Genomic DNA, 13039 nt, shown 5'->3' on the forward strand with positions numbered 1-13039 from the left:
GTTCTTGAAAGGAGTGAACGAATTGTGAGAATTGTTTCCAGTACGTAGGGTAGAAAAACCGACTAATCGGTGTTTGGTGGTTTACTGCTGGCAGCGAAAAGCCGACTAGCCCGCTTTTGGTACTTAATGTGTTAAGTAGACACCAGTTGTACATATCTTAATATTTTAATGAATTTTCAGCCAGATTTATTCCATCCAGAAAAGGAAAGCCGCTACTCTTGCTGAACGATTTCACATTCTACCAGTCGTGGACAAAGAAGGACGGAACGGCGGGTTGGCTGTGTTCTACTGGGGTGTCTAAGGGTTGCCCTGCAGTAGCTCATATATTAAACAATACCGTGCTCAGTATGAAAGGAGTTCATAATCACGATCCGCCAAAATATTTCATAACTAAAGAGGGAAATTATATTAAAATATCTGGATGAATATCCTAAATATGAATATCATAAATTGTGTTTTTTGATATTGGATTTAGGGCCTGAATTGATGTCCAGAGAATAAACAGACTTCCTTTATAACACTCTCCTAATCATTCATCGTTCACTTTGTGTAATAGCACTTTAACAAACACTAATTCGTGACTACCGGTTACGGAATAATCATTCCATTATCAGGTCATTAAATAAAATTATTACGGTCTGACATTTATACAAAAATGAAAGTTGGAAAGAGAAAAAGAAGACAAATGAATCATAATGGGAATATTTTTAAATGTGAACTAGAAGCTAAATTTAGTTTTTGGGTTATTTAAAAATATTCTCACTGTGATTCATTTGTCTTCTTTCTCCCCTTTAGTATTTTATTTTTGTATAATAATTTTATAATGACCTGATGATGGAATGATTATTCCAAAACCGGTAGTCATGACTTAGTATTAAAGTGGTATGACAAAAAGTGAACGATGAATGATAAAGAGAGCGTAACATTACCATAGCACAAAGTTAACAATGCTTTTAAGATACAAAATATATTTTCTATTTGTTAGTTTCATTTTTTTTCTGTACAATGTGTATGTAATTCAATTATTTATAAACCAATATAATTTTTATCGTACTATATGTTTTTTATTATTTACAAGACATACATGTTTTCATACAATTATTAATTCAAAATGTATTATATTTCTTAATAATGCCATTAAATTTATCAGTTTTATTTTTTTAAGAAATACTTGAGTTTTTATCATTTACAAAAATTCTTCAATATATGCTTCTGTATTCTTTTGAGCCTGGTGGCTCATTATTATATCGCGGTTTTAGAAAAGGAGATTTCTCGTAAAAATTGCTATCTTGTGTTATTCAAACACATATTTCTTCACAGGCTGAGATAAGCATTATCGATAAAATTAAGAAATGTGTGTTGAGATGGTTTGGACATGTGGAGCGTATGAGTGAAGAAAGAACGGTTAAACAAATTTATGGAGCGAATGTAGTTGGAAAAAGAAGCAGAGGACGACCGAGGAAAACTTGGCACAATCGGGTATGTCAAATACTTGAAAGCGGCCGGGTCAGGAGTCGTAATAATCGTCGGGTATGTATGAGGAGATGCATGAATGTAGAAGAGACAAAGAATGTTTGCAAAGACAGAGTGGTGTGGCGTTCGATTCTCTCTGCCTACCCCTGCGGGGAAGCGGCGTGATGGTTAGTTAGTTAGTTAGTTTATTTCTTCACAGATAAATTTAAGGAATGACAATGTTTTCCAGTATATCTAAAAAATTATCTCTCGGTACGTAGTTATTGACACAAGTTATATTTCAATTGTAAAATGGAAAATCACATTGTTATTGCTTCAAATATAAATTATATTGTATTTATTTCAGTTTCATTTATGCCGTCCAGAGGAGGAAAGCGACTATTGATGGTGAACAACTACACTTATTATCTGCGCAGGAAACTGAAAAATGGCATGGGATTTTGGAAATGTTCTACGCACGTGTCAAAAGGGTGTATTGCTAAGGCATATGTGATGAATAGTACCCTTGTGGACCTAAAAGATGCTCATAACCATGAACCTCGAAACTACCACGTTACCTCATCAGGCGTATATGTAAAATGCTGAAGTTTTTCAAAATCAAAACAAATATATATATTGTATGTTTATATATATTTATTGATTTGACGTTTAATTTGTAGAACTTCCATTTAAATTTTTGTATTTATTGTTTAATCAAACACAGATTTTTTGAGTCTAATAAGTTGTATTTTATTGTTTAAAAACACATGAATATTTATACTGTGTCAATTGTTTCGAATAGTTTACAAACGAATGTCATTAATGCCATTTTCAAACAAATGTTTTGTCATACTTTCGTTTGAAAATGTCATAACTAGGCGAAACAATTGTCACAAGATTAATTTTTATGTTTTTTTTAACAATAAAATACAACTTAGTAGACTCAAGAAATCTATGTTTGATTTAACAAATAACACACAAAATAAAAAAAATAAAAATAAAAATTATAATTCTTTAATTTTAATTCTTTCGTTAAATTTAATCATGTTTAATTAATTAAACATTCATGTTTAAATTAAATCATAAAAATTAAGCTATATTTTATCTAGAAAAGTGTTAAAACTAAAAACGATTATTTTTCTGACCTACGTTTCGGCTACTATGTAACAAAATTAATGTATAATTTTATCGTACTTTGAAAGAGAGATAATGTATCTAGCAACAAAATAAAACATAAGCGTCGAAAACATCGTTATTATTATTAAAATATTACACGTTAAACCTTTAAAACGCTCTCCTGTTTTTTGAGATTATACAGTTTTCATGCGAAGAGGCAATCTATGTTTTTATTTTTTTAAATGTACTCATTTAATTATTATTGAGGCAAAAGAAATGGATCTTCCTCGAAAGATATCTAGAGGAAGACCAAAACATTCATGGATGCTGCAGAAAGATAACATGATTCGAAGGCATGGCCTATGTGACGTTGTCTATGACAGAAGGACCTACAACCTGAGGGCGAGTAGAGCTGATCCCAGCAGTCTACAAAGACGATAATATGCGATGTAGCCCGGAATAAGAATAATTTACTCATTTAATTTTATTTATTTTAGTTTTATTTATGCCGTCCAGAGGAGGAAAGCGACTGTTGATGGTGGACAATTACACTTATTATCTGCGCAGGAAACTGAAAAATGGTGTAGGCTTTTGGATATGCTCTACTCACGTGTCCAAAGGGTGTATTGCTAAGGCATATGTGATGAATAGTACCCTTGTAGACTTGAAGGGTACCCATAACCACGAACCTCGAAACTACCACGTTACCTCGTCAGGCGTATACGTAAAATGCTGATGTTTTTCAAAATCTAAAAAAATGTTATGATCCTTAATTTCTTAAGTTAAGTTTGTCGATATTATATATTTTATAAATCTGGAGACAATTACATACTTTTATAACCTTCAACGTCTTAAACATTACTAAATATCCTTAGAACATTAAGCTCTCATCATATTATACCCTCCCTTTTGGATCTACTCCCTCTCTCTTATTCCGGTTATTTAATCCTACTTCCTACTTGTACAAAATAACTTCGTAATGGAGAAAATACAGATTTGTGAACAAGTATACACACTCAAAATGTATTATATTTTTGAGATAATATAAAATCCAAAACAAAATCAATGATCGTTGAAAAAGAGCAATCTGACCTCCATCCAACAATACTTCTCGGAAATAGAGTAATTCAACAGTTGAATCAATTCTGTTATCTGGGTAGCACGCTAACATATAACAATAAATGTACCCTAGACATAAAAAAGAGGATAACGCTAGCCAAGCAAACTTTTATGAAAAAGTACAGCCTCCTATCAAACAAACATTTAAAAATTGAAGTAAGAAAAGGATTCATAAAGGCTTTTGTTTGGAGTGTTTTGTTGTATGGGTGTGAAACCTGGACCATCCAAAAGTACGAAAAAGACCGGCTTGAAGCATTTGAGATGTGGGTTTGGAGGAAGATGACCAAAACATCATGGGTCGTAAGGAAGTCCAACGAAAAGGTGTTGCAGGACGTAAAAGAAAGAAGAGAGCTTATAAATCATATTTTGAAGAGGAAGGCCAAGCTAATAGGGCACTCAATTAGACATAGCACCTTTCTTAGCAACATCTTCGAAGGAAGAATCTTGGGAAAACGAACAAGAGGCCGCCCAAGAACTTCATACTTCCAGGATTTGAAGCGGCTCATGGACGTCTCCTCCTATTCGCAGCTCAAGAGGATGGCGACTGACAGAGACAAGTGGCTGACACAACAAGGCGCTGCCTTTAGAAGATGATGATGATAAAATTTAATAAATTTAATTTATATTTGAAGCGAAAACTTTGTGATTTTCCATTTTATAATTAAAATATACTTTGTTTTAAAATCACAATATGTATTTTGTTATAAGTTAATTGTAATGTCTATCGGTTAGCTTCGAAACCGGTTGACATTGTAATTAAGTTATAATAAAATATTTATTGTGATTTTAAAACAAAGTTATATCTGAATTATAATGTAAAACGATTTTCGTTCAATTTTTGTTACAGAATTCTGGATCGTATATAAAATCCACAATAAATCATAATGAATAACAACATTAATAGATTTTTATTGATTCGGCGTTTAATCTTTAGAACTCCACAAATTAATTTGTGGATTTTTAAATTAAAATTTATGTATTAATTGTTAAATCAAACACAGTTTTTTTGAGAACTCAGTAGACTCAAAAAATCTGCGTTTGATCTAACAATTTATATATAAACATTAATACACACGGAAAAGTAACATACTTGTATACAAAAATTTATTCAAGTATGGTTGATGTCGTTAATATATTAATATGACTAGAACTCCACTTTAATTTATGTATTAATTGTTAAATTAAACACAATTTTTTTAAGAACTTAGTAGACTCGAAAAATCTGCGTTTGATCTAACAATTTATATATAAACATTAATACACACGGAAAAGTAACATACTTGTATACAAAAATGTATTCAAGTATGGTAAATGTTATTAATGTATTAATATGACTAGAACTCCACTTTAATTTATGTATTAATTGTTAAATTAAACACAAATTTTTTGAGAACTTAGTAGACTCAAAAAATCTGCGTTTGATCTAACAATTTATACATAAACATTAATACACATAGAGAAACAATACAGAAAACATTAATACAATACAGAAAAGATAACATACTCGTATACAAAAATTTATTCAAGTATTGTTAATGTTCTTAAAATATTCATATGACTATTTTCCTTTCAGGTATTTATATACCCTCTAGGTGCGGAAAAAGGCTACTTATGATCAACCGATTTACGTACTACAAGCAAAAGGCACAAATGACCGGCGCGGAGTGTTGGTTGTGCTCTACTCATGTCTCGAAGGGCTGTACGGCAAAGGCGTACGTCAAGGATGGCTCCGTTACTCGTATGAAGGGCATACACCTACACGAACCTCCAAAATACTTCATAACTGCGACTGGAAATTACGTGAAATTATAAATAATGTTTTCCCCTCCTATACGTATATACTTATGAGTTTTGTACTGACATTTCTTGGTGGAAATGCATTTTATAGATTTTTTTATTGTTTTATTTTTTTTATTATTTCTTTAGTTAGGATTTGAAACATAAATTAGAATCCTAAAATATGAGAATTTGAAGATGTGGCACTGAAAAAACTGAAAAAAGGCGTAGATGTACGGGACATCTGACATGTTCGTAAAAGTGGAAATATCTCGAAAACTAAGACACTTTTACTGAGGTCATAGTTTCATTTTTTTGGTCATGAGCTGGCCTAACACCCTTAAAAAGAATACCTTCGATTATGGGACACCCTAAATTTTAAGGGAAAACCTGGCACAATCAGGTATGTCAAATACTTGAAAGCGGCCGGGTCAGGAATCGTAATAATCGTCGGGTGTGTATGAGGAGATGCATGAATGTAGAAGAGGCGAAGAATGTTTGCAAAGACAGAGAGGTGTGGCGTTCGATTCTCTCTGCCTACCCCTGCGGGGAAGCGGCGTGATGGTTAGTTAAATTTTAAGATATATACACAATTACACGTATCGCTCACTCCTTTCAAGAACGTCATAAATCAAAAATCGTAAATTTTCACTTGTGCATGTTTTCGGAATGTCCAAAAAATGTACTATATCCCAGAAAAAGTGGCATATTTTTAACTTGATATTTACCCGCTACAGGGCAGAAAGTGTTGTTTTTGCATTTTGAAGAAAAGGTATTGTTTAATTATTTTTTTAAAACACACTTTGTATTTTTCAAATGGAGAAAAAACCTTCAGGTTTTACCTAAAAAGATCTGTTGCACAGTAAAAAGTTCAATAGGTGGGTTGATATTTATTTTTAATACATTGTATTATATTTTCAAACTTTAAAAACGTTCTCCTGAAAAATCATGTTTTTTGATTTATGACGTTCTTGAAAGGAGTGAGCGATATGTATATATCTTAAAATATATATAATGTCGAAATGAAATACTGCCGGATTGCTCATTGTATGAATGGAATTTTGCCAGCTAGCAATTTAACGTGAGCAAATTTGTAAAATTATAATTACAGTATTTTCACTAATTATCAATACTGTTTATTTCTTCAAACCCCTGCATTGATGTCTCAAACGCCGGTTATTAAAAGTATCCAAGCTTAGCTGTAAATTAACCCAATAAACGATTGCATTGAATTATTGATTGCATTGAATTATTGAATTATTAATGAAAAATTAACCCAATAAACGATTGCATAAATTATCTGGTCAAATTATAAGCTTGATAATAAAAATGAAAATGGTAATTTCTGGCGTTTCTCATGTGTGTGATTATAATCCAGGATTCGGATCTCACATACTAATATAAGAGTTTCTGCTTAGTAAAAAGCTTCTTTACATCTCACCAATAGATGTCTCTAGTGAGGTTCTAGTAATTCAAGAACAAGGTTTCTAAATTGGTTCATATATATAGAACTTCCAAGAATTTAAGTAGTGTGGTTGTCAATAATGTTTAAAATGTTTAAGGTTGTCAATGTGTTTAAAGTGATCACTTAAACCAGCCTATGACGGTCGTCAGCCCCGTAAATGCCTAGACTTCCATATTCTTCTTCATCTTTGATGAGATGTCAAAAAATAATATGATTGCATTGAATTATCAAGTAAAGGAACAAATACATTTTTAACTATGATAATAATATTTTATAATATTCTTCATAACCCTTATGCTCCTAAATATCTGGCTGAAAATTTTATATACCTCTCAGATCATAGTCTATCACTTCGTTCTTCCCAAGAAAGAACACTTTCCATTCCTCGCCATAACACATCATTCTTCGGTAATTTGTTCTCTGTCCAAGCGGTCAGACTAAGGAATGAATTACCTCTCCTTGTAAAAAATGCACATTTTGTTATAACTTTTAAGAAACGTCTGAGACATTACTATCTATCATTAGAATCCTGACTGTCCATCAAACCTCCTCACTTAGTTTTTCCCTCTACCTCCTTCCTTAAACTCCCTTTTTCCTTTGCCCTCTAATTATCATTTTTTGTAATTTATGTGTTTTTTAATGTCAATTTGTAATTTATGTTTTTTTTTAATGTTCAAGTACTATCTTGCAATCTGATTGCAAGCAGCTATATATGTGGTATCAAACGTTTTGATCAATATCACTAGTCTGTTTTTGGTTAGTTTGAAGATATTGCTTTTTACCAATAAGTCCGCCAATGTATTATTTTTTTTCTGTACACAAAGTTCAAATAAATAAATATTTTCACTAATAACCAACAATATTTCTTTCAGTGCCACGGTTTGTGACAGAACATAACAGGACAAACTTGTATTTAGGAAATTATAAGTACTATAAGCATTATTGCACCGGTAAGCGGACAAGGTGGGTCTGTTCCAAGGGAAGCAAAATATGCCTCGCCTCAGTTATGACGTATGAAGGCATTATTTTGTCTACAAAAGGATTTCATCTTCACTGACTAGTATTTGAGAACAGCTCTCAATACAAGTGAGAGAGTTGAATCCTCGTCCCATCATTCATATGTGCACTTATTTTGAATTCAATGGAAACTATTATATATATATCTATTTATACATTGTTAATCAATTGATGAAAATTCAAATATAGTTTGAAAATTTTATAACTTTTTGTTTTGATTTCTCTATGGCGATGAGGCAAATGTTTTACCTAAGCTACCACAAAGAAGATTAAAGCAATAGTATGTTACAATACTGAAAATATAATGGATTGAGGGTGTTCAAAACGAAGAAAGAAATCATAAGAAGTACGGGAAAAGATAAAAAAAGTTATAGACACCATAAAAGAAAAGAGAGGTAGAGTACTTTGGCATATTTATTTGGAAGGGAGAGAAATAATGAGAAATACGTATAAGTCAAAATCGAAGATAAATGCAGCATTGAAGGAAGACTTTAGATCTTGAGAAAATGGTTCCATTGTTGGACTATTTTGCGGTTTAGGGCCATTGCTGATGAAGTAAAAATTACCATGATAATTTCCAGCGTGGAGTGGCACAAAGAGAAGAATAATTTCTTCATACGTCTCTATTCATCTTAAAAATACTTGGCCTGTTCAACTAAGGCTAACGTCATTGAAAATTTACTTTATTTAGAAGTACCTACATAATATACCTGAGTCCCTTTCAAAGTATTTACTTCCCCGACGAACACATTTATCCCAACGATGTTTCTACTTTTGAAAACCGTCCAGAAACGCTTATTTTGTGATGTCCTCCAGCTCTTTCGTGGCATTTGCCTCAATCCCAGGAGTCATCTTAAATCTTCTTCTATTCAAAAAGAAGAACGAACTTTGAAATGCAGAAGATTTGAGACGATCCCCGATTTTAGGGTAGTGCGTCGAAGGAGCTGAGAATCGTTCCGTTACTGTTTCCAAAAGTAGAAACACCGTTGAGATAAGTGTGTGCGTCTGGGAGGTGAATTCTTTTAAGGGGACCCAGAGATGTAACTTCTACATAAGGTACATTTTGTTTTAATGACGTCAGTCTACGTATTATTTAAAAAATCCACGTATAACAAGTGTCAGGTATTAGAATAATTAAAAAAAAATAAAAAAATGAATATATTCTCTGGAAGTTGAGTCACAATATCAATAAGTATTCTATATTATTTTTTGACATCTCATCAAAGATGAAGAAGAATATGGAAGTCTGGGCATTTACGGGGCTGGCGACCGTCATAGGCTGGTTTAAGTGATCACTTTACACACGTGTACCATTCACCAATTCTACCCATTATTGACAACCACACTACTCAAATTCAAAGTTCTGTATATATGAACCAATTTAGAAACCTTGTTCTTGAATCAGTAGAACTTCACTAGAGACATCTATTGGTGAGATAAAAAGAAGCTTTTTACTAAGCAGAAACTCTTATATTAGTATGTGAGGTCCGAATCCTGGATTATAATCACACACATGACAAACGCCAGAAAATACCATTTTCACTTTTATTATTTGAGTTTATAATTTGACCAGACAATTTATTTACAACATTTTGAGTGTGTCCAAATACTTGTTCACAAAATCTGGATTATCTCCAATTACAGGAGTTATTTTCAAAAAAATTATTATGTCAAAAAATAATATGAAAATAACTCCTGTAATTGGAGATAATCCAGATTTTGTGAACAAGTATTTGACACACTCAAAATGTTGCAAATAAGTATTCTGTTTAGTTTAATGCATTCATTTTTATTGTATTACTGCATCGAATGTTTTTCAATCAAATTTTATCTTTGTTTTCAGGTACAGGATCAACAATCTTTACTGACACCCTTCATTCTTGGTCAAAAATTGAAACAGCATCTCATGTAACACTTTGCAAAAGCTCGAGTGCTAGTCATTTTCCTTTTTGGGAAAAACGAGGCAGATGCAGGTTTCCTGGTTGCAAAATGGCTTCGTACACCATGTGTCAGATATGTAAGGTGAGACTATGTTACACGAGGTTCAGAAACTGCTTCACCAAGTACCATAATACCCAGAAAATATAATTGAGTGTCAATATTTGCAATGTCTTGAATGGTCCTAATCGTGGGCGAGATATCCTCAGCATTGATTATTAAAAATTGGGCACTTTTATCAGACCACTAATTGAGTTTTTTGTTCTTTAACGTTGTTTTTTTTTCGTGTTTGTAAACTAATATAATACATCACGTGAATGCAGAACTTTCCTAATTGCATATAAGTAAATTTTGAGTAGGTGGTTTAAACTTTCCAAAGTGAGTATTCTCAGTCATTTAGTAGTATTTTCTTGTAAATATTTAAATTCATTATTTTTAAATAGCTATTTATTTTAGTCAAGAACTTTGTACACAGTACGATTAATAGCATAAAAAACACAATATGCGAATAAAAACGAAATTAACTTGCATGTGACTTAAGATAGTTCTGCAAAAAAAATGTGTTTTAAAAATTTGTTTTGTTCTGTTAAAAAGTGGCTTCTGTAAAAATCGTTTTTGTGACTTGTCACCTGAATGGTGACGAATTAAATAAATAATTGAAAGAAAAAAACTTTTTCATGTTTTTAAATATATTTAAGTGTTATATTTTAAATCATGTTAATTTGTTATTTTGTTATTGTTGTTGATACTTACTGTTTGAATTTGTAATAAATGCATAAATTAAAAAATGTTTCTTTTTTTTTTCTTCAAAAAAGTCAAGGCGTGATAATTTTATTTTAATAACCTGATGATGGAATAATTTTCCGAAACCAGTAGTCACAGATAAGTAATTTTAAAAGTGGTATTACACAAAGTAAACAATGGATGATTAGGAGAGTGTTTTATTACCATACACAAAGTTACCAATGCTTTTAATATATAAAATATAAGAAATATGTATTTAGAATTATGTGAACCTATGTATATAAAAACATGTACACGCATTTGTGCATACTTGTATGCGAGTATCAGAAGCAAATCGAAAACGAAAATTCATTCTTTTAATGAAAATGAAAATAAATTTTAAAAACACTTTTAATTTCCAAAATCGTATAAAAATATTAAACTTATATAGTAAACCTTTAAATTTCTCCGGATTCAAAAAATGTTTTAGTCTTATTACTTTTGCATATAAGCAAGTAATTTTTTTTTTCGTGTTTCATTTTAACGTATTTTTTAATAAATATTGAAAAACCATTACAACTGATTCACACCATCCCCAAAACTTGTGACAATAACGTTTTTCTATTTGTGTTGTTGTAAAGTGTCATATTTTATTTATTATATTTATAAACGTATAGTATTTGCGTTATTCTAAAGTATCATATTTGATAGTCAAGGGTGTTTGAAAAAGTGGTTTTACAAGGCATTTATGCTTAGAGATTTCTTTCGCAACTATTTTTTTCTTTCATTAATTGATTCGGCAGTCACTTTGTGGTAAAACCTATCCATTTTTAATTATTGTTTTACTAAGTAAATACCACTATTTCTTAAAATCTACTGTGACACGTATTTCGATGCATTCATAGTGTTTGAAAATGATGCGGAATGCAGCGAAAGACGTGTCACAGTAGATTTTAAGAAATAGTGGTATTTACTAAGTAAAACATTAATTAATTGTTTCTTTTTAGGAGCCATAATCGTTCTTAATCCGGCTGGTAAACAAAATTTGTATTATCGCAGTTACAAATACACCTGGAAATCTTCCAACAGATTGAAATCCCAATGGATATGTTCCAAAGGGTCACTAACTTGTAGAGATTTTTTAAACAAGTTTTGCTTCTTTTTAGGAGCCATAATCGTTCTTAATCCGGCTGGTAAACAAAATTTGTATTATCGCAGTTACAAATACACCTGGAAATCTTCCAACAGATTGAAATCCCAATGGATATGTTCCAAAGGGTCACTAACTTGTAGAGATTTTTTAACAAGTTTTGCTTCTTTTTAGGAGCCATAATCGTTCTTAATCCGGCTGGTAAACAAAATTTGTATTATCGCAGTTACAAATACACCTGGAAATCTTCCAACAGATTGTCATCCCGATGGATATGTTCCAAAGGGTCACTAACTTGTAGAGATTTTTAACAACTTTCGCTTCTTTTAAGGAGCCATAATCGTTCTTAATCCGGCTGGTAAACAAAATTTGTATTATCGCCGTTACAAATACACCTGGAAATCTTCCAACAGATTGAAATTCCGATGGACATGTTCCAAAGGGTCACTAACTTGTAGTGATTTTTTAACAACTTTTGCTTCTTTTTAGGAGCCATAATCGTTCTTAATCCGGCTGGTAAACAAAATTTGTATTATCGCAGTTACAAATACACCTGGAAATCTTCCAACAGATTGTCATCCCGATGGATATGTTCCAAAGGATCGCAAACGTGTAACGCTGCTGTTTATACTGCAGAAAATGAAGTAGTCTCCGTTAGAGGAGAGCACACTCATAAAAAATAAAGATGCACATTGAACCTTTTGGCCATATTTGTATAAAAATGATAAATCAATAAAACCTACAAAACACATGATTTTTATTTTTGCAATATTTGTACTGGTACCATAAACCATGATTAACCTAAAATGCCGAACCCTCTTCTAGTGGAATGGAAGGTCTGTTGACGACGGTCAACAGTCCGGCTTCTCCTGAGGAGTTTTACGCGGTTTCCTCTCAGCAATAAGCAAATGCTGAGAAGTTCCTGATTGGCCCACGCTTGATTATCCCTTCTGTTCCCAACTCAGATTATTATTTTTATTGGTTAGAAGAAAATCAATCCAAAATCCAATTATGATCTATAAACCTTGTACATAATAAACAAGGTAAATAAGAAATTATATACTTGGTGGTTGTTTTACAAACTTGTATTTATTTAGATTGGCAGTAACAGCGGCATTGACATCTGTCAAATGCAAGTGTACAGTAAAATCGGGATATTGTTCTGTTTAACATTTTATAACAATTTTCTCGACTTAATAAATAATAATAAAACCCTTAACCGCACCCCAATGGTGCATAGGGCACTGCGTCATATAAACGCAGTGTTATCTTGATCGTTTACA

At 31.8% G+C, this 13039-nt stretch overlaps 1 protein-coding gene across 12 annotated transcripts in view; it reads left to right on the forward strand.

Annotated features, from left to right (window-relative positions):
* LOC148308110 (uncharacterized) overlaps positions 1-13039 on the forward strand; it is a 595155-nt gene that overhangs the window by 500697 nt on the left and 81419 nt on the right. Inside the window, exon 5 of one of the 12 annotated variants that reach the window (XM_088262308.1) lies at positions 3066-3415. The exons of 10 other annotated variants lie outside the window; for them this stretch is intronic. In XM_088262308.1, coding sequence (XP_088118434.1) covers positions 3066-3304 — 239 coding nt within the window. In that variant the 3' untranslated portion in view covers positions 3305-3415. Of the gene's footprint in view, positions 1-180; positions 657-3065; positions 3416-13039 lie in introns of those variants that run through there. One more of the 12 variants, XM_088262305.1, reaches the window with a different exon arrangement.

This window comes from Brachycentrus maculatus, unplaced genomic scaffold (assembly GCF_059751285.1).
Source record: "Brachycentrus maculatus isolate JH-2025_06_01 unplaced genomic scaffold, ASM5975128v1 h1tg000176l, whole genome shotgun sequence".
Lineage (NCBI taxonomy): Eukaryota > Metazoa > Arthropoda > Insecta > Trichoptera > Brachycentridae > Brachycentrus > Brachycentrus maculatus.